General features: G+C 35.2%; 1 protein-coding gene across 1 annotated transcript in view; it reads left to right on the top strand.

Annotated features, from left to right (window-relative positions):
- Positions 1–24,031, top strand: part of ImpE1 (Ecdysone-inducible gene E1) — a 169,017-nt gene that overhangs the window by 38,893 nt on the left and 106,093 nt on the right. The window contains exon 2 of the mRNA XM_067787938.1: positions 9,652–10,228. Coding sequence (XP_067644039.1) covers positions 10,157–10,228 — 72 coding nt within the window. The 5' untranslated portion in view covers positions 9,652–10,156. The remainder of the gene's footprint in view (positions 1–9,651; positions 10,229–24,031) is intronic.

Here is a 24,031-nt window from a genome sequence, read left to right as displayed (position 1 = left end):
CCATGTATAAAATTATTGGCGCTAACATTTATCATCTTACATACTTTTATTTCCGTTGCATGAAAGAAAAAATTCCTGACAAACTTTCTGAACTTGAATTGTAATTTTCTGAACGTGAATTGTAATTTTTTGAACCGAAATGTAGTTTTCTGAACTTGAATTTAAATTTTCTGAACTTGAGATGCAGTTTTCTGAACTGGAATAATAATTTTCTGAATTTAAATTGGAATTTCTGAACTTAAATTGTAATTTTCTGAACTTGAATTGTAAATTTCTGAACTTGAATTGTAATTTTCTGAACTTAAGCTGGACAAGGTGTAGAGCTCGTCCAGCGATTGAGGTTAAGCCACAACAAAGGTAATACTTAAAAAAAAAAAACAAATCGATAACATACCGATAAATCTTTGCTACCAAATCGAATGTTTTTAATAAAAAATTGCTAATATATCGAAAAAAAAGTATATTACAGATAAAGTGTTGATGGAAACCCGAGAAATCATCGTAACGTTTGTTATCGGTAACAAATTGATAACTCGTCCATGACTTAGTGTACTCGGCAGGCGTTATCTTGCCCGAAAATTGGATTTGCCCACATTTGAAAAGTGGCTCTCCTTTCCCTTACCACGATATATATCATCCTCATTCCTCTTTTCCGCATTTTTTCCCTTTCTCGATTCCCTCTATCTACATTCCCTTCTCAAGAGATGTACTCTTACTCCCACAAATATTCTCATTATCACTCCGACACTCAATTTCACCCCACCCCACCTCAATTTTTTCTTGTTGCAACTTAGATATTAGTTTTAAATTTTTCATCATCACCCTTTTTATAATTAGCGTGATTTGCACGCAGATTATACTAACTTTGATTGGATAACGGTTGGTTGTACAGGTATAAAGGAATCGAGATAGATATAGACTTCCACATATCAAAATCTTCAGTGTAGAAAAAAATTTTGATTGAGCCATTTCGTCCGTCCGTCCGTCTGTCCGTTAGCACGATAACTTCAGCAAATATTGAAATATCTTCACCAAATTTGGTACACGAGCTTATCTGGACCCAGAATAGATTGGTATTGAAAATGAGCGGATGATAATCACGACCACTTTTTATATATATAATGTTTTGGAAAACCCAAAAAACCTGATTATTTAGTAAATAATACACCTAGAATGTACATGTGGACTGATATTAAGACTCTTGATAAAAATTTGAAAAAAAAAAAAAATTTAAAATGGGCGTGGCACCGCCCACTTGTGATAAAATCAATTTTACAAATATTATTAATCATAAATCAAAAATCGTTAAACCTATCGTAACAAAATTCGGCAGAGAGGTTGCCTTTACTGTATGGAATGCTTGGAAGAAAAATTAACAAAATCGGTTAAAGACCACGCCCACTTTTATATAAAAGTTTTTTTAAAGGGTCGTGGACGAATGAGATAAGCTACATCTTAGCGAAGAAGAGCTTTGTATCAATAGAATTTTACTTTCTAAATTGAAATATAACATTAAATTGGAAAATACTAAAATTTTTGAAAATGGGTGTGGCACCGCCCTTTTATGACTAAGCAATTTTCTATGTTTCGGGAGCCATAACTCGAAGAAAAATTAACGGATCGTAATGAAATTGTGTACACATATTCTCCTTACAGCAGAAAAATGCTTGCAAAGATGGACGGGATCGGTTAAAGACCACGGAAACTTAGATATAAAACAAGTTTAAAAGGTCGTAGACTAGAATAATAAGCTATAACTTAGCAAAAAATAGTTTTGAATCAATGATATTTCACTTATCAAGTTTTATTGCAAGAGGAAATTGGGAGCCATTTTTTTTTAAATAGGTGGTGCCATGTGTTATGTAGAAAAGTAATTTATCTGAAATGAAATGCACAGTTGAAGCTCACGGTGAGTATATAATGTTCGGTTACACCCGAACATAGACACCTTGCTTGTTTCCTTTCATTTCCTTATTCCCTTAATCACCATTTTCTTTTCATTCTACTTCTCCTTTCAACTTCCAGACATATTTTCTTATATTAAGAATCTTTGTACCAAATTTTGGATACATGCTTCAAACTATTTCGGAGATATATCGAATTTATCTATCTATCTGCAAAATTCTATACAGATTCACATATGGAATACACCTCCTCAATTATCAACAGTTATGGAATTAATATTGCCTTGAGGTGTGGCGCCGGCCATTTTTTCAAAATTGTATATGTCCAGAAAAATACCAAGTAAACACGTGAACCTACTGTGAAAATTTTGTCAAGAACGGTTAAGTACTTTGGCCGCCCATAGTATGTACATTAGGGTGGGTCAATTTGTATGGACTAAAGTTAACCGATATTTTGTTTTGTTTTTTTGAGAAAACTGTTATCGCCAACGTTTTTAGGGGACATTTTTGGGTCGGACAGGGTATACATATGAACATTTTTTAGTAGGTCATGAAAAAAACCTTAAAAATCGAAGTCGAAAAAAAATAAAAAAATGAAATTTAGCAGGCTCGAAAATTATTTGTTTGGGTATGCGTATTGGAACGTTTTTTCCTGAGCCCAAATCCTATCGAAAAATCGATGGCGGGATATCGGTTAATAAATCGACCCAGTCTATTTTATACACATACATCCGTTTTTGATTATACACTATCCAAGTTCGTTTCCTTTGGCTTTCGAAATTTGGCAAAATAGGAATGTAGCAGAAGTGAGTTTACCGCAATAAAACTTTGTTTTTTCGGACTCGGAGTTGAAGCTTTGTTTAAATAACTAGTATAAAATTAGTAAAGAGGTTCCGAAGTAATTTTGAAAAACTATAAGGCCTACTTTTTCTGTTGTCTGTTTAAGTGAGCGGCCGCTATGATGTGGTGGTAATCCCGGGCGGTGAAATCCCGGGCAAAGCAACATCAAATATTGAAAAATATTTTTTTCCAATTAGAAAAAAGTTTTTCTGAGCGAGGTTACACCTGGGCAGTTATTTGGCAAATACCCTGAGTGTATTTCTACCATATAAAGCTAGTCAATAGAAACTCATCTTGCAGATGGGGTCCGGAGTCGGCGTATAACATGTGGGTCCCATCCCGCCAATTTGTAGAGAAAATTGAGAAAAAAAAAAAAATACGACGCAAATAGGAAAAGAATCTCGGCCTAAAGTCTCTTCTGACGTATATCGCGCCTTTAGTTTTTTTTATTTAAGTGAGCTTTTGAGCCAAGCCTTTAATTGTTAAAGTAGTTTTGCATAAGTGAATTTGGATTAAAAAAAGTCCTGCATACGTTTCAAGTTCATTCGTTTACGTTTTCGTTATAATAAGAAGATTGCACTCGAAAATGTGTCACTGATTTCGGGAGAACGCGCCACTGCTAATTCCTGATTTACTTAACCCCATACAAATTCCGCACACTGCGATATTGACCTTTTTTTATGCTGAAACACATTTTTATAGAAATTAGAAGACACTTAAAATATTTTAATAGGGAGGTTGATCAATTAATTAAAGAAGCTAAAAAAAATTGTCTCTTTTGTATATAACAGCTCAAGCAACAAGTAGATCTGCTTTTCAACAGTGTTCTCATCAAAAAATTTCCCCATTTCTTTGAATTTACTAATTGAAAACAAGTAATGAAGGTTAAGTTCGGGTGTAACCGAACATTACATACTCAGTTGAGGGGTATGGTGACAGCATAAGGGAAAATAACCATGTAGGAAAATGAACCGAGGGAAACCCTGGAATGTGCTTGTATGACATGTGTATCAAATGAAAGGCATTAAAGAGTATTTTATGAGGGAGTGGGCCATAGTTCTATAGGTGGACGCCATTTAGGGATATAGCCATAAAGGTGGATCAGGGTTGACTCTAGAATGCGTTTGTACGATATGGGTATCAAATTAAAGGTATTAATGAGGGTTTTAAAAGGGAGTTTGGTTGTTGTATAGGTGGTCGCCTTTTCGAGATATCGCCATAAAGGTGGACCAGGGGTGACTATAATGCATTTGTACGATATGGGTATCAAATGAAAGGTGTTAATGAGTATTTTAAAAGGGAGTAATCCTTAGTTCCATAGGTGGACGCCGTTTCGAGATATCGCCACAAAGGTGGACAAGGGGCGACCCTAGAATTTGTTTGTACAATATGGGCATCAAACGAATGGTGTTAATGAGTATTTTAAAAGGGAGTGGGCCTTAGTTCTATAGGTGGATGCCGTTTCGAAATATCGCCATAAAGGTGGACCAGGGGTGACTCTAGAATGTGTTTGTACGATATGTGTATCAAATTAAAGGTATTAATGAGGGTTTTAAAAGGGAGTGGTGGTTGTTGTATAGGTGGTCGCCTTTTCGAGATATCGCCATAAAGGTGGACCAGGGGTGACTCTAGAATGCGTTTGTACGATATGGGTATCAAATGAAAGGTGTTAATGAGTATTTTAAAAGGGAGTAATCCTTAGTTCCATAGGTGGACGCCGTTTCGAGATATCGCCATAAAGGTGGACCAGGGGTGACCCTAGAATTTGTTTGTACAATATGGGTATCAAAAGAAAGGTGTTAATGAGCATTTTAAAAGGGAGTAATCCTTAGTTCCATAGGTGGACGCCGTTTCGAGATATCGCCATAAAGGTGGACCAGGGGTGACCCTAGAATTTGTTTGCACAATATGGGCATCAAACGAAAGGTGTTAATGAGTATTTTAAAAGGGAGTGGGCCTTAGTTCTATAAGTGGACGCCGTTTCGAAATATCGCCATAAAGGTGGACCAGGGGTGACTCTAGAATGTGTTTGTACGATATGGGTATCAAATGAATGGTGTTAATGAACTTTTTCATTTTCTTCTACTTAATATGGTAGGTGTCACAACCATTTTATTAAGTTTTTTCTAAAGTTATATTTCGCGTCAATAAAACAATCCAATTACCTTACCATGTTTCATCCCTTTTTTCGTATTTGGTATAGAATTATGGCATTTTTTCATTTTTCGTAATTTTCGATATCGAAAAAGTGGGCGTGGTCATAGTCGGATTTCGTTCATTTTTCATACCAAGATAAAGTGAGTTCAAGTAAGCACGTGAACTAAGTTCATTAAAGATATGTCGATTTTTGCTCAAGTTATCGGGTTAACGGCCATGCGGAAGGACAGACGGACGACTGTGTATAAAAACTGGGCATGGCATCAACCGATTTCGCCCATTTTCACAGAAAACAGTTAACGTCATAAAATATATGCCCCTACCAAATTTCAAAAGGATTGGTTCATTTTTGTTCGACTTATGGCGTTAAAAGTATCCTAGACAAATTAAATGAAAAAGGGCGGAGCCACGCCCATTTTGAAATTTTCTTTTATTTTTGTATTTTGTTGCACCATATCATTACTGCAGTTGAATGTTGACATAATTTACTTATATACTGTAAAGATATTAAATTTTTTGTTAAAATTTTACTTAAAAAAAAATTTTTTTTTAAAAGTGGGCGTGGTCCTTCTCCAATTTTGCTAATTTTTATTAAGCGTACATATAGTAATAGGAGTAACGTTCCTGCCAAATTTCATAATGATATCTTCAACGACTACCAAATTACAGCTTGCAAAATTTTAAATTACCTTCTTTTAAAAGTGGGCGGTGCCACGCCCACTCTCCAAATTTTAGTAATTTTCTATTCTGCGTCATAAGTTCAACTCATCTACCAAGTTTCGTCGCTGTATCGGTCTTTTGTAATGAATTATCGAACTTTTTCGGTTTTTCGAAATTTTCGATATCGAAAAAGTGGGCGTGGTTATAGTCCGATATCGTTCATTTTAAATAGCGATCTGAGATGAGTGCTCAGGAACCTACATACCAAATTTCATCAAGATACCTCAAAATTTACTCAAGTTATCGTGTTAACGGACGGACGGACGGACATGGCTCAATCAAATTTTTTTTCGATCCTGATTATTTTGATATATGGAAGTCTATATCTATCTCGATTCCTTTATATATGTACAACCAACCGTTATCCAATCAAACTTAATATACTCTGTGAGCTCTGCTCAACTGAGTATAAGAAACTATTTTTATGCGCTTTTAACTGTTTACCAAGACTATGAAGCTGCTTTGAAATTTGTGTATTATTGCCTGCTGCAGTAGCCAGCTCTGTCTCAAGCATTTGGTAAAAGTTTTAATAATGTCTTGAAAGTTAACTTTTATTTGAAATCATATGCAGATTTTTCAACTTTTCTAAATATACTTTTAAGCGACCGTGGTCTTTTCGTGTCAGTAGTTAAGTGATTTATGTAAGTATCCTCTTTGCATTGAATGTATCTGAAATAAATATGAGCACACTGTTCAAGTTCGTTTCTTAACTCTTTTGTAGTGATAGCGAACCACGCCCAGTTTTTCAATATCGAAAATTTCGAAAAACCGAAAAAGTGCGATAATTCATTACCAAAGACGGAGAAAGCGAGGAAACTTGGTAGGTGGGTTGACCATATGACGCAGAATAGAAAATTAGTAAAATTTTGGGCAATGGGCGTGGCACCGCCCACTTTTAAAATAAGGGAATTTAAAAGTTTTGCAAGCTGTAATTTGGCAGTCGTTGAAGACATCATGATGAAATTTGTCAGGAACATTACTCCTATTACTATATGTGTTCTAAATAAAAATTAGTAAAATCGGATGACGAATACGCCCACTTTTTAAAAAAATGTTTAAAGTCAAAATTTAACAAAAAATTGAATTTCCTTACAGCATATAAGTAAATTATGTCAAAATTGAACTCCAGTAATGATATGGCGCAACAAAATACAAAAATAAAAGAAAATTTCAAAATGGGCGTGGCCCCGCCCTTTTCATTTAATTTGTTTAGAATACTTTTAATGCCATAAGTCGAAAAAAAATTTAACAATCCTTGTGAAACTTGGTAAGGGCATAGCTTCTATGACGATAACTGTTTTCTGTGAAAATGAGCGAAACCGGTTTGAAGCCACGCCCAGTTTTTATACACAGTCGACCGTGTGTCCTTTCGCTCGGCCGTTAACACCATAACTTGAGCGATATATCTTTATCGATATATCTTTACTAAACTTAGTTCACGTACTTATCTGAACTCACTTTATCTTGGTATTAAAAATGGACGAAATCCGACTATGACCACGCCCACTTTTTCGATATCGAAAATTTCGATAAATGAAAAAAAATGCCATAATTCTATACCAAATACGAAAAAAGGGTTGAAACATGGTAATTGGATTGGTTTATTGAAGCAAAATATAACTTTAGAAAAAAATTTGGTAAAATGGGTGTGACACCTACCATATTAAGTAGAAGAAAATGAAAAAGTTCTGCAGGGCGAAATCACAATGCGTTGGAATTAGGGCAGGAATATTGTTTCTGGATTACATATATAAATAAATTAGCGGTACCCGACAGATGATATTCTAGGTTACCCTGGTACACATTTTGATCGATATCTCGAAGACGCCTTCACATATACAACTAAGGGCAACTCCCTTTTAAAACCCTCATTACTACCTTTAATTTGACACCCATATCATACAAACACATTCTAGAGTCACCCCTGGTCCACCTTTATGGCGATATCTTGAAAAGGCGTCCACCTATAGAACTAAGGCCCACTTCCTTTTAAAATACTCTTTAATAACTTTCATTTGACACCCATGCCATACAAACATATTTCAGGGTTACCCTAGGTCTATTTTCCTACATGGTGATTTTCCCTTATTCAACAAAGGATGAAGGAAAATCGTTCCAAAAAACGTCACACTTGGTCTACAATTTAGGACTCTTGTCGGACTCATAATTAAGAGCGCTTCGGAAATATTTCAGGGATGATTTAAAAAAGAAAAAAGATAAGGAAATGCGTTCAAATTTAACCAAATTTTCATATTTAAAAAAAAATATTCAAATAAAATGAGTTGATAGCTGAAGAAAGATAGCAAATGCAAGTTACTCCACTTTTAGTATTGCCACTTGTATGTATCCACAAAAAAGACAATTTTATCTCCAAAGCTCTCAACTGAGTATGTAATGTTCGGTTACACCCGAACTTAGCCTTCCCTACTTGTTTATTTTATATTTATCTTAAAAATCCCTTAGGTATATTCGCTATATATTTCTTATCTTATACAGCCGATTATTCGGATATTACCAATGGGATAAGATTATTGCTTAGCTCCGTTTATGATAGGTATGAATTCTTCCGCATAGCCGAAGACAGTCCCGTCCTTAATTGTTATATCTGAAGCTGAACAGAGAGGTTTGGAAATTCGATATATGATTGAGACAAGCTTTTAATGTTAACTTCACATAAGAAATGTAAAATCTTTCGGCTTTCAAATTATTTTATGGCTATGTTTGGTTTCATATGTGGAACAAAACAACACTTTCGTGACTACATAAACCCTGTTTAAACCTTTTATGTCCCTTTACAGAACCCTAATTGACCGTGTTCAACCGAAACAACAATGTCAGCCTAGATGTTCTCATTATGCCAATTTAACCGAGTGCCTGTCAGAAATTAGTCAACATTCTTGTACTAATCCACAATCTTATAACTTTAAACGAGCAATTCTTGTTTGTATAGCAGAACGATCTCGGGAACGGCTCAAACCGATTTAAATGAAATTTGGCACAGAGATAATGTATGACCTTCTAAGACTTTCTACCTAGGTGTTGCCACTCAGAATGTTTCACAAGGTTGCCACCTATTCGAAATTAAAAAAAAAATTGCATGAGATATGTCGGCATGGGTATCAAACGAAAGGTATTCCACTCCGCATTACAATAGGGACATTTTTCAGTAGGGTTGCCATTTTGGGGTTGCCACCTATTAGAAATTAAAAAAAATTGCATGGGATATGCCCATATGGGTATCAAACGAAAGGTATTTCACTCCGCATTACAATAGGGACATTTTTGAGTCGGGTTGTCATTTAAGGTTGCCACCTATTCGAAATAAAAAAAATTGCATGAGATATGCCGATATGGGTATCAAACGAAAGGCATTTCACTCCGCATTACAATAGGGACATTTTTGAGTAGGGTTGCCATTTAAGGTTGCCACCTATTCGAAATAAAAAAAGAAACGTTGCCAGCACAACGAAACGTTGCCGAGCAAAGCTCGGTCGCCTAGGTACCCAACATTTTAAAGGAGTAATAACTCGGCATTACTATTTTGTAATTTGGCTTCATTTATAAGCTTAATTAATTCTTCCGTACTAAATACCTAGGCAAATAATACAGCGGCATATATAAAAAATATTTTCTCTACACACATTGATTGCATTCTGAATAGCTTTTCTTCGAAATCGCATACTCTTATTCACATGCTAAATAAGAAAAAATAAAAATAAAAAGAATAAATAAAATTTAAGTATGTTTGTTTTTATTTAAAACGTACCGCTACGGTTCAGCGAAGTTCAGTTAAAGTTCATGTGAAAGCACTCACATGTGCAGAGATACAATACAGAGATTGTGTGTTTTACACATTTTAAGTTCAAACATACACACACACACGCATACAAATGTATGCACAATAAAGTCAGGTGCTAAAATGTGCAAATGTTATATAAAGAAAAAAAAACACAGAATATTAAAAACTTGTATACTTACCGTAATTAAAAAATTAAACATTATCTTTTTTATTCTTTTCTCACCTCTACAGATACCGTTATACATAACCACACACACACCCGAAAGCGTACACATACATGTCGTATAAGCAGCACGTACAGATCACAGCGCATCATACCAAACTCAGTTGAAGGTTTATTAACATAAACTCATAAACAACGCCCCCTCAACGCCCTTTAGCAAACATTTGCTTGTTCGTTTGTGCATATAAAAGCATTTTTGTGGTGATAATATAAACATAGCTACATATATACATACGTATGTAGATTTCCAAAAGCGTGCATACTTATTTAAAGCATAAAACCAAATATAAGCCAACAACAAAATACGTTAAGAAAATTACCGCTAAAAACGAGTGCAAAGAGAAGTAGTCTTTAAAAATTAAAAAAAAGAACAAACATCGTAATAACATTTATTCAATAAGCAGCGGAAAACAACAAAAAAGAACACTGAAGAAAATATAGTTTCCTAAGTGCATTAAATATATAGAAAGAGCGCAGCCGTGGCCGTAAAAGAAGTGTGCGGCGCATCTCGACATGGCGTACACACGACCACCACCACAGCATGGCGTATGGAGCGGTGCTTTAACGGTTAAGCGCGTCTTAGTGGTAAGTGAACTTTTTTGCTTTATGGCTTAGTAGTAAAACCTAGTTTATGTATGTATGTATAGTTATGAGCATGTCTATGTTTTTTTATGTACGTTAATAGTCGCACTTAAGTATGTATATACAAGTGTACTTATTTAGTTAATTTAAAAAGAAGTCATATTTAATTTATTTTTGGAAAGTTTCTTTCCTGGAAACTTTAGGACAGTCATTTGAAAGTAGTTCGTATAGTTAAAGTAATTTAACATGACAAGTTTTATTTTATTAAAGACATTTTTAGTGCTCTGATATACTTGCATATATACATACATGTGTATGTATAATTTGGTAAAAATAACCCTAATTAAATTTAAAATATTAAATGTAATTAGCAGGTGATTCTAAGTTTTCTAGTGCGTTGGTTGCTGTGCTGCTCGAATATAGTGATCGGGCCTAAGTAGCGCCCTAGGCGCCAATTGAGTAAAACATACAAAGGCTGTATTAAATAATTGGTGCAAGTAGAACATGCATCAACTACTTCTACATATCGAAGCTACTTTCACCACCTGAAGGAGTCACTACCGTTTCCTATGCCGATGACTGCAGAATAATGGCCACCGGCCCAGGCCCGCACATCGATGAGCTTTGTAATAAAATAAACAGCTATATAGACCAAATCATCGGCCAACTCATTTACAACATGGACGCGCCAAATGTCGACCATATTGAACATCCACGTCGATGGCATTATGCTACCGACTGTTTTACACCCAAAAATCTGCCTAAATACTGCCCTCAGAACCACTGTGGGATGTACTCTTCCCTAGAGAACCACCTACAAAATGAGGCGAGAGTACTCCCCATTAGGGAGGGAAATGAAATGCTGAACAAACAGTTTCTGTTGAATACCCAAAAACAAGGGCATACCAACAGACATCTGACTGATGAGGCTACACCTACCAAGGGCTTACGGGTTATCTCCGTAAGCATTGCGAGGAAATACGGCACCTGAGAACACAGCCGTATTAAGAAAATAAGAACAGCAGGTCTTCAGTGATATCCACAAAAAAAGGCGTCGGATCTGTATGTCGGGAATTGACCGGCGAATCCAGTTCTTAAAAAAAAATACCCAGAACTCGCAGAAGAGGAACGCATTCTCCCTAGGGAAACGCGCGTCACTCTAGCTCAACTTAAATCTGGGTACTGTAATAGGTTAAACTCTTACCTATGCAGAATCAACCCCGATATACAAAATGTATGTCCTGCGTGCAATGTGTCCCCACATGAAACCAACCATCTCTTCAATTGTAATGTGGAACCAACGCCCGTAACACCCTTCTCACTATGGTCCACCCCTATCTGCAAGTTTCCTTGGACTCCCGTTAGAGGACATTGATGACAATTTTTGATCGGTCCCACCTATTGGATAGGGCGAAGCACTGCTAAAACAACAACAACCAATTATTTAATATACGCTGTGTATGTTTTACTCAAATCATGTTCAATAGACCTGCTAATATCCATTATGAAACCACCCCAAGATTGGGCAGCAAAGCAGAGTGAAAATCGGTGCGATTTTCCTTACAACCCTCTTGGCCGCAGCTTTGACACCTGCGGTTGCAGAGTATTAACATTGTTTTTGTTTCTGGATTTAAGGAGTTGATAAATGCAATGCAAAGCTTTATAACCTCAGGACTCCGTTCCCGAGATGGTCGAGCGAGTACGTCAATGGTGCTTGTTACCGGAACGTACCGGATCTATATCAGGCAAAGGACCATCAACATCGATAACACTCTCCAAAATCTTCTTATAGGTGTCCTTAGAATAGTAATTCCGAATTGCGCCTATCTCGAAACTGGTAAGTGCGTTTCTTCGTATCGATGTAAGTAGTCAGTGCATCTTGACTGCAACGTTTAATGTTTCACGTAGCATTTCTTATAGTTATCGACGGCCTCAGAATACGCATTTGGTGAGTCTAACGCTTTGAGTGCTACTCGGCTGTCCGAGTATATGCATACCTCACAACCACTCAAAGTTTAATGTAAGAGAAAGATAGGAAAGATAGTTGCATCCATATCGGGGAGCACTCTCAGGTTACCACTGTGCCCTTACTGCTTTTCGGTCCAGAGTCTACACTTCCTAAGTCTGATGGATACGCCTTTAGTTGTTAGGCATTTGTGGAGGTCCAATGGCAGCTGGTTAAGCATAGTATTTTACGAATCCGTTGGATATAACCTAAGTGTTTAGTTTGTTAATGTTGTATTGCATTTCCAGGTTCGGCCATGACTCTAACGTCCGTACACCAAAATTGGTCTTATGATACCTGAGTACAGCGACGTCATCAGCTTTGCCCTTAGGCCCCGATTTCTGCTTATTTTTCTCTTACACGAGTAGTAAGCAATGCATGCCTTCTCTACTCTTTTTCCATTATTGACTTATTGTCTATCTCGACGCCAAGGTACTTGAGCCTCATTGAGAGTCGGATTTCTGTACATTTAAGTGAACTCAGTTGAAGTTTGATATTTTGGTTCTGTTACTGAAGAGTATCAGTCCTGTAATGCTTGCAGCCCAGGTATGTAAAATGTTAAGCGCACACTTTAGGATTTTGCTGATTAGTGAGGGAAAACCAACAAAACATGCCACTGACTTAACTTCATTTTTATTGAGCTTAAGTAGTATCTCGTGCAGTGCTACAATGGGAAGAGAACACCTCCACACCTTGGTCAGGAATATTACTTTTGTTTTCATCAAACTTTAAGGAACATGGGTGAGAGTGATACTCAATCCGTAGGCTCTTTTTCGCCAGAGGGCCATTAGATCACCTAGCTTTTGAAGTATCACATTGTGGAGATTGAAACCACGTTTTTATTTTATAACAAAAATTTAAATTATATTTTTTTAAACACGCCTAAAAGTATGCGTCAAATTCTTTCTTTATTTTTCACAACAATGAAAATTTTTGAAAATTGAAAATCAATATTGAAACTTAAAATATTGATAATACATTTAAAAAATAAAAAGTTCAAAGTAACTAAAATACAAAGTTAAATAAAAATAATAAGAACCCTACATTACTCCCCCTTCAAGAAAATTGATCATTAAACAAATTGAATGTAACTCTCTTTTTATGTAAATTCTTGGTGTTGTTTGTGTCTGTTGTCTCAATTATTGCAGGCTTTAACCTGTCAATAGGAATAGTTTTAATATTATTATCTATTTCAAGTTTAAAACATTTTTTGTATTTTTCCACAATTTTGTAAGGTCCTTCATATGGTTGTTGTAATGAATGTTTATTAATGACTCGAACGAATGCAAATTTACAAGTTTGAAGATCTTTTGGAACATAAATTCCAGTGTCAGCATCTTTATGATGACTTAAATTTGATCTAACATTTCGAAAATGTTCACGTAAGTTACTTAAAACTTCAGTTGATGAGAAATTTTTAGCTGATGGCACAACAAGTTCCCCTGGCAAACGTAAATTCTGACCGAAAACCATTTCCGCTGGTGTAGCCGAAATAACTTCTTTGTAAATAGATCGCAAACCAAGTAATATGACAGGTAACTCGTCATACCAATTATTTGTGTCCTCTCTAGCTATTATAGTAGTCTTTAATTGTCTATGAAACCTTTCAACCATACCATTTCCTTGAGGGTGATATGCGAATGTTGTAATTTGGTGACTACCAAGTAATTTAGTTAACTCTGAAAACAATTTCGATGTAAATTGGCTACCTTGATCAGTTGTTATCTTTAACGGAACTCCAAACAGATAAATATACTCTCTAAAAAACTTATTTGCAATTGTAGATGCTGAAATATCTTTTAATGCATATGCCTCAGGCCAACGGGTAAATCTTTCAATAATCGTTAAAATATAGCGATGTCCTTTTGAAATAGGTAATGGTCCAACTATATCTAAATGGATGTGTTCAAATCTATTCTTGGGAATTTGAATTTTGATAACAGGGGATTTTGTATGACGATAAACTTTAGACTTTTGACAATTAAGACACTCTTTTGACCAAATATTAATATCCTTATTCATATTAGGCCAATAATATTTTTTAACTATGAGCCGTCGTGTAGCTCTTGTACCCGGATGTGCTATTCCATGTAAAATATCAAATACTGTCCTTCGCAAATTACTCGGTACAAATGGCCTAGGAGTTTCTCCTGAAATTTCACACCAAATATCAAAATTTAAAATGGGAATATTAATTAACTTTAAACTTAGATATTGAGAATCAGATACAAGTTGATTTAAGTCATCGTCTTTTTGTTGTTCAGTTTGTAAAATTTTAAAATTCAGTTCTGTATTATATATTGCATTAACCTCAAAAGCTCTAGATAGCGTATCTGCTACAACATTGGATTCTCCTTTAATGTATTGTATGTCATCAGTAAATTGTGCTATAAATTCCAAGTGTCTCGTTTGTCTAGGACTTCGTTCTGTTTTTGAATTTAAAGCAGTAGTCAAAGGTTTATGGTCCGTATAAACTGTAAATTGTCGTCCTTCCAAAAGATATCTAAAATGTTTTATATTTAAATAAATCGCCAATAATTCCCTATCAAAAGCACTATACTTAATTTCAGTTGGAGAAAGTTTTTTAGAAAAGAATGCAATGGGCTCAATTTTATTATTGTAATTTTGTTGTATAACGCCCCCAATCGCTGTGTTAGATGCATCTACTGTTAAAGATAATTTAGCATCTTTGTTAAAATGATTTAACAATATCGTAGATGCAAATTTATCTTTAATGCATTCAAAAGCTTAATTCGAATCCTCATCCCATACCAAAGTTTTGTCACGTTTCTTATTTAATTTGTTAATTAGATCATAAATTTTGTTTGTAAATTCTGCTAGTTTTGGAATGTATCTATGATAATAATTTACCATACCAATAAATTTCTGTGCCTGCTTAACTGATTTTGGACGTTCGAAATTGCGAATAGCTGATACCTTTTCATCGGAAGGTCGAATACCTGTTCCAGAAATGTTATGTCCTAAAAAATCTATATTCGTTACACCAAAAGTACATTTACTTGGTTTAATGTTTAAACCGTACTCTGTAAGGCGTTGAAAAAGGATACGTAAATCTTTTAAATGTTGTTCTTCGTCTGTACTTGCAATAAGTAAGTCGTCGATGTAAGCATATACAAAATCTAAGTCACCAACTACCTCATTTATGAATCGTTGAAAGGTTTGTGCAGAATTTCTAAGTCCGAAAGGCATTCTCATGAATTCAAACATACCGAAAGGAGTTGTAATAGCAGTTTTATAAATATCTTCTTCAGCCATAGGAATTTGGTGATATGCCCTAACTAAATCTAATTTTGAAAATATATTTTTATTATGAAGGTTCATATTAAAATCTTGAATGTGAGGTAAGGGATAACGATCGGGAACAGTTACAACATTCAATCTTCTAAAATCACCACATGGACGCCAATCATTCAACTCTTTTTTAGGTACAAGGTGATGTGGTGATGCTACTGAAGAATTTGAAGGCCGACAAATGCCTGTTTTAACTAAGAAATCAAACTCCGTTTTCGCGACTTTGTATTTTACCGGATCTAAGCGCCTGGGCTTATAAAATGGAAGACTACCTTCTGTTACAAGTCGATGTACTGTTGTATGTTTAACAGGTTTAGTATAATCTGGTTCTGAAATAAGTGACGGAAACTCTTTTAATAATTTTGTAAATTTATTGTCAACCACAAATAATTTAGGTAATGGAATATCACAAAAGTAGGATACTGTATTAACTGTGAGATTGGTTAATGGATCTACTAAACGTTTATGTTTAATGTCTATAAGAAGACCATATTTACAAAGAAAATCAGCGCCAATTATTGGCTTTGCTATATCCGCAATCAAAAATGTAAAGGGAAATTCACGTCTTAAACCTAAATTTACGTTTAAAAGCCTTTTCCCGTAAGTGGCAATTGTTGAGCCATTAGCTGCAGTGAGAATTATGTCTGAACGTTTCGTATGAGGAAATTTAGACGCGGGTTATACCGAAATTTCTGCTCCATTATCAATTAAAAAATTTTGTTTGTTTTCTCTATCAAAAATAAATAAGCGACGGGTCGAAAATTCTAAATTTCCGTTGTTCGTCGCTGTAAGAACGGAAGAATTTAGTTTGTTGAATCTTTGTTTTTTGTTATAAGAGCAAGGTTTTTCACAACTTCTAGCATTATTTCCAAATTTGTAGTGAAATCTACACAACCAATTTGGATTATTACGTGAGCTAGAACGACGCCTAAAAGAATTTCTAAAATTGTTCCTAGAATTGGAACGCGATCTAGATTGATTCCGAAACATTTCTCTTTTAATTTCACCTAACTCTAAAGAAAGTTTCTGAAAATTTTCACTCATAAAAGAGGTGGTTTTAACCAAGTTTTCAACAACAGAATTTTGTGCTTTTGTGTCCGAAAAATTATTAACCGAAAATACTTCATTTTTGTTTATCATTTCCCAAATATTATCTGCTAATTTTGTTAATTCGGTAATATTATTAGAACTCGAACTAGCCAAAATCATACTCAAATTTTTAGGAAGTTTACGCATCCAAATTTTCTTTAAAATATTTTCACTAAAATTTGATTCGGCTAATAAACTAATGAACGATAAAATTCTGATGGCTTACGATCACCCACCTCAGAATCGTTTAAAATTTTATCAAGTCTCGAATTTTCGCTAAGTGAGTGTCTTTCTATCAACACTTTTTTAAGTTCAGTAAATTTGTTATTAATGGGGGGATTTTTGATAAAATCCAAAATAGTTATTATCACTTCCTGCGGAAGTGCTGTAATGGTGTGTTCGTATTTAGTGTTTTCTTGTGTAATGTTTTTAGTACTAAATTGTGTTTCGGCATGAATAAACCATGCTTCCGGACAATTAGTCCAAAATTGTCGAAGTTTTACTGAAACTGACAAAATTTCATTTTGAGTAACATTTGCATATGTATTTGTAATTTGTTGTTGAGAAGTGTCATGTGGTAAATCTATCAAAGTTTCGTTTAAATTGTTAGTAAATGTAGATTGTGTATTATGTTGTGGTGAACGAATCATATTGAATTAAATGAAAAGAGAGTTAACTAACAAAACAGTAAAATAAACTAGTAATTCTATAAAAAGAGAGTTTACAATAATAATAATATATCTATATATTAGTATACATACATAAACACATATAATATAAATATAACTGTTCACCAAAATACTTGCTGTGAATATGCAGTTTGTTGCTGTTAATGCAATGGCTTTGTTGAGATTGCGTGTCCTCAATATTGATGAGTTACGTTGTTAATTTTTGTTGTTGTTGTTACTTAACATCGCATTTAATAATAAATGGTACAATTATATAAATCTAAGAGCAACAGAAGTAGTGATTTGGATCAGCTTGAAAGACTACACATTATTCTTCAAATTCTTTTTGATACACGTTCAATCCGGATATACGGTCTTGAAGGGAGTTCGTACGATGTAACAAATCTTTGTACTGAGTTGAAATTAATGAAACTTCTTGACGAATCTGACTTTCTGCATTAGATATTGGTTCTATATGAGGTAAACTTTCGGGTAACGATATACGAAATTCGTTTCGTATTGATTGTAATATTTTCTTGGATGCTATGGCTATATAGCGTATTTTTTTTATGTACCTTGTAAATATATTTTCAATAGTTTGGCCAGCTGCGGCGAGCAAAACTGTGATGCAATGGCAGATAATGGTGTAATTGTTCAGTTGTACGTGTCCGAGTGTTTCACCAAAATGTTCATATTTTGTTGATTAAATATTTGTTGTTGGTTTTTCTTTTGTTTAAGCTATTTCCAATTCGGCGTGTATGCTTTTTGACCGATGTAAATTGGAATGAACGTCTGTTGTTTTGTTAATTAGATCTTTGTTTGAGATATTCTTCTCATTTTGCACAATTTACTTTTTTTTTGCTCGTTATCTGTTATGATTTTATTACAGTTAGCACATATTTCTCTTTTTTTTTATTTGTAATATACTTTTTGTTTTTAAAATCTCACTTACTTTGTGCATAACAATGTCGCAAAAGTTAGTTCACTTCATCACTAAAGCAAGATCGCCAGTGTGGAGATTGAAACCACGTTTTTATTTTATAACAAAAATTTAAATTATATTTTTTAAACACGCCTAAAAGTATGCGTCAAATTCTTTCTTTATTTTTCACAACAATGAAAATTTTTGAAAATTGAAAATCAATATTGAAACTTAAAATATTGATAATACATTTAAAAAATAAAAAGTTCAAAGTAACTAAAATACAAAGTTAAATAAAAATAATAAGAACCCTACACACATCATAAGCTTTTGAATGCGCAACTAATCTTTTCCATGCCAGTTATCAGGTACAGTGAACCCACTGAGTGCTGAGAGCGGCTTTAGGGATGTTATTTTACTGGTGTGTGTTCATATTCAGCAAAACGTGTGTTGAAGAGGGTGATCAGGGAGTCCCCTGACTAGTAGTCTTATGAAATGGTCGTTGCAATGTTCTTTGGACAGAATTTTACTATAGCTTGACGACTCGCTAGAACACCGCAACACTTAAACATTGAGCATCCCTGATGGCTGTCACACTTTACTTGTGTGCCACTAGTTAAATGCTCCTCTTTATGCTTTTATTAGTTTCGTAACCTGCTGCGCCACTTTTTTTACGAATACTAGGTTAGATTAAACAAGCCACTCTGTAAGGACCTCACATAGACTGAAGGAGACCAAAGTGTTACCAGAAGTGTGCAAAACGACCAACCCAAAAAACTGTATCAAAAACCAGAATCTATGTTGTACACAAGCTCTCAGCTCTTAGCAAATACCAGAAGCTTTCTAGGGCCTATGCAATTTACTGCTGCTGGATCTGATAGCTGTGTCACTCTTTATAGTTAAATCTTAGCCTGGCGATTGCAGAACGCGAGCACTGAACTTGCTCGATCGTTTCCTCCGAGGTATTTGATCTCTGATGATAGTTGACCCAGCTTAATTGCGCGTTAGTTTGAAAGGTTTGTAGCTGCTGATGAATCGAATCATTACAGTCTTCGCAAGACTCACTTGGAAACCGCTTTCACGGGACCAGTCCTCTACGACAAATAATACGGTATTCTGCATGTCACCTAGAGTGAAAAGGTGTTATCCGGTTTGTTGTAAGAGCTATGTCATCGACGTATGTGGTAACTTGTCAACCAGTTCTTTCTAACTTCAATAATAAATGGTTTATTAGGTTTCACAGTTAAAGATATAATACTTCTCCCTGGAGTATACCTTTGGACGAGTACCGTATTGTGGAGTAGGCTTCCAAATATGATACGATACTAGAAGAACGTCGTAAGAAGATGATTTCTTTATGTCGGAAAGGATACCTAAAGTGAAGTCCTTCTAGGCAATCCTTTTATCTATTAAAGTGTTGACAGCGTGGTGTGCTGCCTGGACGGATTAACCTTTGGAGTGCGCATGTTGAGAATTGTAAAGCTTTTCTATGAGTATGTTATTCCTGATGTGCACATCCTTTTCAGCGTTTTTAAGAGAAAGGACGTAAGATTTATCGGCCTGAAATAACTCGGACTTGTGTGAAGCCTATCCTCTCTTGGGTATGAAGACTATCCTAACTTAAAAGTCCTTTTCAATGAGCATAATATGAGTGGTTCAGTATTAGCGTGCTCGACAACCACACCGATTGCCCTAGATTCCAGTTCACTTAGACTAAAATAACTCAGGTAAAATATTGCAACGGAGATAGTAAACAAATTTCACTCACGAATGCTAAACAGTCTTTCATTTAGAATTGGAATCAATCCGCTTAAATACAATGACTTTCAAATTATTGCACAGTTTTATCAAAAGATAAATGATGCAGTGAAATTGAAGTTACATGTCGTGTCAATACTTTTACACGTTTAATATTTTGTTGAAAGAAAACAATTGTTATTTTTGTAATACACCTTTCATTCATATATATGAACATACATACATATGTGCATATATACACAAGTCTATTATCTGTACCTTACGCACAATCATTATTGTTGATTTTTGCATGCATAGAAAAGTGACGTGGAAGTGATGAATGGAGGTTTGCCGGTGCCGGCCGGCACTTCAAATAACGAAAGCAACAAACAGCGGCTAAGAGGCGGACAAAGCGCTGAACTTTCTGTAAACCCATTTGTTATGCTTAAATGAATTTCACAGCGCTATGCGATACTTACAAATTAGTAACTAAGAACTTGAATGAATGTATGGGAAAAAGTCGTAATTTTTTGTATGCAAAACAAAAAACAAGAAAATATAACAACAAAAAACGAAATGATGAAAAAGATACGAAATGTAATGCGAATAATGTGCAAATTAAAAACAAATATTAAAAATTAGTGAAACTAATGCGCTAACTTGGCGTTGAAATATTATAAATGTTTTTAGAGCATAAATGTACTTATGAGAAAATAATTAATTAATTTTGGCACATTTTTTTCAAGCAATTTCAAAAGATGATATTTTATTACCAGAGATTGCAAAGGTTGAGAGTTTATTTGTATATGATTTAAATACTCGCAGACTCGGCAGACGTTGCCCTAGCTTCGATCTATTTGATAACTTTTAAGCAGTTTTTACCTCTTACTCTCCCTTTCCCTCTATCACCCGTTTTTATACTGAGCTGAGTAGAGCTCACAGAGTATATTAATTTTGTTCGTATAACGGTACCACGTAACGGCATAAACTAATAGATATAGATATAGGCTTCTTTCTATATATCAACATGATCTGGGCGAAAGAAGAAATTCATTTAGCCCATGTCCGTCCGTCCGTCCGTCCGTAAACACGATAGCTTGAGTAAATTTTGAGGTATCTAAAATGAAATTTGGTATGTAAGTTCCTCGGCACTCATCTCTGATCGCTATTTAAAATGAACGAAATTGGACTATAACCACGGCCACTTTTTCGATATCGAAAATTTCGAAAAACCGAGAAAGTGCGATAATTCATTACCAAAGACGGATAAAGCGATGAAACTTGGTAGGTCGCGCAAAATAGGAAATTAGTAAAATTTTGGAGAATGGGCGTGGCACCGCCCACTTTCAAAAGAAGGTAATATAAAAGGTTTGCAAGCTTTAATTTGGCAGTCGTTGAAGATATCATGATAAAATTTGGCAGGAACGTTACTCCTATTACTATATATATTCTAAATAAAAATTAGCAAAACCGGATGACGAACACGCCTACTTTTTAGAAAAAAATTTTTAAAAGTCAAATTTTAACAAAAAATTTAATATGTTTACAGTATATAAGTAAATTATGTCAACATTCAACTCCAGTAATGATATGGTTCAGCAAAATACAAAAATAAAATAAAATTTCAAAATGGGCGTGGTTCCGCCCTTTTTCGTTTAATTTGTCTAGAGTACTTTTAGTGTCATAAGTCGAACAAAAATTTACCAGTCCATGTGAAATTTGGTAAGGGCATAGCCTTATGCACAGTCGTCCGTCTGTCCTTCCGCTCGGCCGTTAACACGATAACTTGACCTAAAATCGATATATCTTTACTAAACTTAGTTCAAGTACGTATCTGAACTCACTTTATCTTGGTATAAAAAATGACCGAAATCCGACTATGACCACGCCCACTTTTTCGATATCGAAAATTACGAAAAACGAAAAAAATGCCAAACTTCTATACCAAATATGAAAATAGGGGTAAAACAAGGTGATTGGATTGGTTTATTGACTTACAATATAACTTTAGAAAAAACTTTGTAAAATGAGTGTGACATCCACCATATTAAGTAGAAGAAAATGAAAAAGTTCTGGAGGACGAAATCTTAAGTAATCTTGGCACGAATACTGTTCGTGGTATTATATATATAAATAAATTAGCGGTATCCGACAGATGATGTTCTGGGTCACCCTGGTCCACATTTTGGTCGATATCTCGAAAACACCTTCACATACACAACTAAGGGCCACTCCCTTTTAAACCTTCATTAATACCTTTAATTTGATACCCATAACGTACAAACACATACCAGAGTCACCCCTGCTCCACCCTTATGGCGATATCTCGAAATGGCGTCCACCAATAGAACTATGGCCCACTCCCTTTTAAAATACTCTTTAATACCTTACATTTGATACCCATGTCATACAAATACATTCCAGGGTTACCCTAGGTTCATTTTCCTATATGGTGATTTTCCCTTATTTTGTCTCCAAAGATCTCAGCTGAGTATGTAATGTTCGGTTACACCCGAACTTAGCCTTCCTTATTTGTTTTATTCACTCATCCCTCTGCCTTTCTCTTTTTTTGCATCTCTTTCTCCCTCTCTGTCTTTTCTCTCACTTCTTTTCTACTCCATCTATCCATACCTCTCTATTATCGTCTAACTCTATCTCTTTCTCCTTCCCTCTTTTTTCAACTCTAGTTGTTCTTGTTCTTATCCATCCCGTCCCACCCCAAGTCCAATTCCCATTACCAGTTCCAGTCCCAGTCTAAGTCCCAGTCTCAATGCCACTCCCACCTCTCCCAGTCGGCTCCATTTCCCAAAAAAATGTGCCATAAATACTAATGTAGGAAAGGGGCCACCTATATACCATATTTCAGGCAAATCGAACCAAGAACATAATTTATTTGAAGAGATCGCTCCCTGGTCCACTTCCCGGAAAGAAACTTTACAGAACGCTATCCTATCTTTCAATTTTGATCAAACTGCACACGGTGTGCAAATTTGATTGAAATCCGTTAAGTAGCTTAGGAGTTCATCGCGGAAAAACAACGTGAGACGAAATTTATATACATTAAGATTGAGAAAATGTTTTATTTGTATGGTGAATTCGAACTTTGAAGCAAGGGACCATGACAAGCCCCGGAAGAGATAACGGCCGAGCTTCTTTTCTTATTTGTGACGCGCTCAATTGAGTGGACTTAGATGACTCATGAAAGCTGCGAATGGTATCCGCAAGGTAGATTATATTGCATGGCGATTATACACGACCTCGTTGAGAAATCTTGTCCAGAAGTAATATTTCGCTACTTTTTCCAGGGCTTGCACCTAGGAAGTCGGTATGGTAGGTGATGATATCACTTATTACTTTAGCTCCTGTTTTTTTCAACTTATCTGACGTTGGCACCTATCAAGTTTATGGTTACTCTCTTAACGACCGAAAGAAAGAAATCACGCCGCTGGCATTACGCTAAAGACTATCAGTTACCCTACGTTTTCAGGTGTAACAATCGACACAAGTCTTACCTTCAAGTCGCATACCTCAGAGAATGGAACTAAAGTACAAGGCCGCAACAAAGTCTGCAGGCCGGCCAAAACACTGCACCTTGAACTGCCACGGGATATGTCTATATGCCAATATGAAAGGAGCATAAGGATGATAAGCAGAACCTAAACTTAATCCACACTGATTTTCTAAATAAATACCCTTTTCAGGTGGTGTTCAGAGAACCCCATTATAAATACCATACAGGGAGACATGAGTCACTCTGGCCTACACTGAAAGAAATGGTGCTACTAAAATCAACAAATCGGTTCTGTTGACTTAACGGGGATTCGGTGAAATTGATCTAATTATGGTTAATTCGACCGAGTTCTTTGTCAAGTGAACAAATTACTTTATTCATTTCAACAGAAGAGAAATTGTCGCTCTTAAGTTAACAAAATTTTGTAAAATTGACAGATTCCTAATCAATCTAACTGATTTTTCTGTTAACACAACTGATCTTACACGTCATTTCAACGGCGATCAACTGTCAATACATCAGCAAATTTCAAAGAGAATTTTACGCTCACTGCGCTCTCTAC

This window comes from Eurosta solidaginis, chromosome 5 (genome assembly GCF_040869045.1).
Source record: "Eurosta solidaginis isolate ZX-2024a chromosome 5, ASM4086904v1, whole genome shotgun sequence".
In the NCBI taxonomy this organism is placed as follows: Eukaryota; Metazoa; Arthropoda; class Insecta; order Diptera; family Tephritidae; genus Eurosta; species Eurosta solidaginis.
Note: the sequence above shows the minus strand (reverse complement) of the source record. Positions and strands in the feature narration are given on the sequence as shown.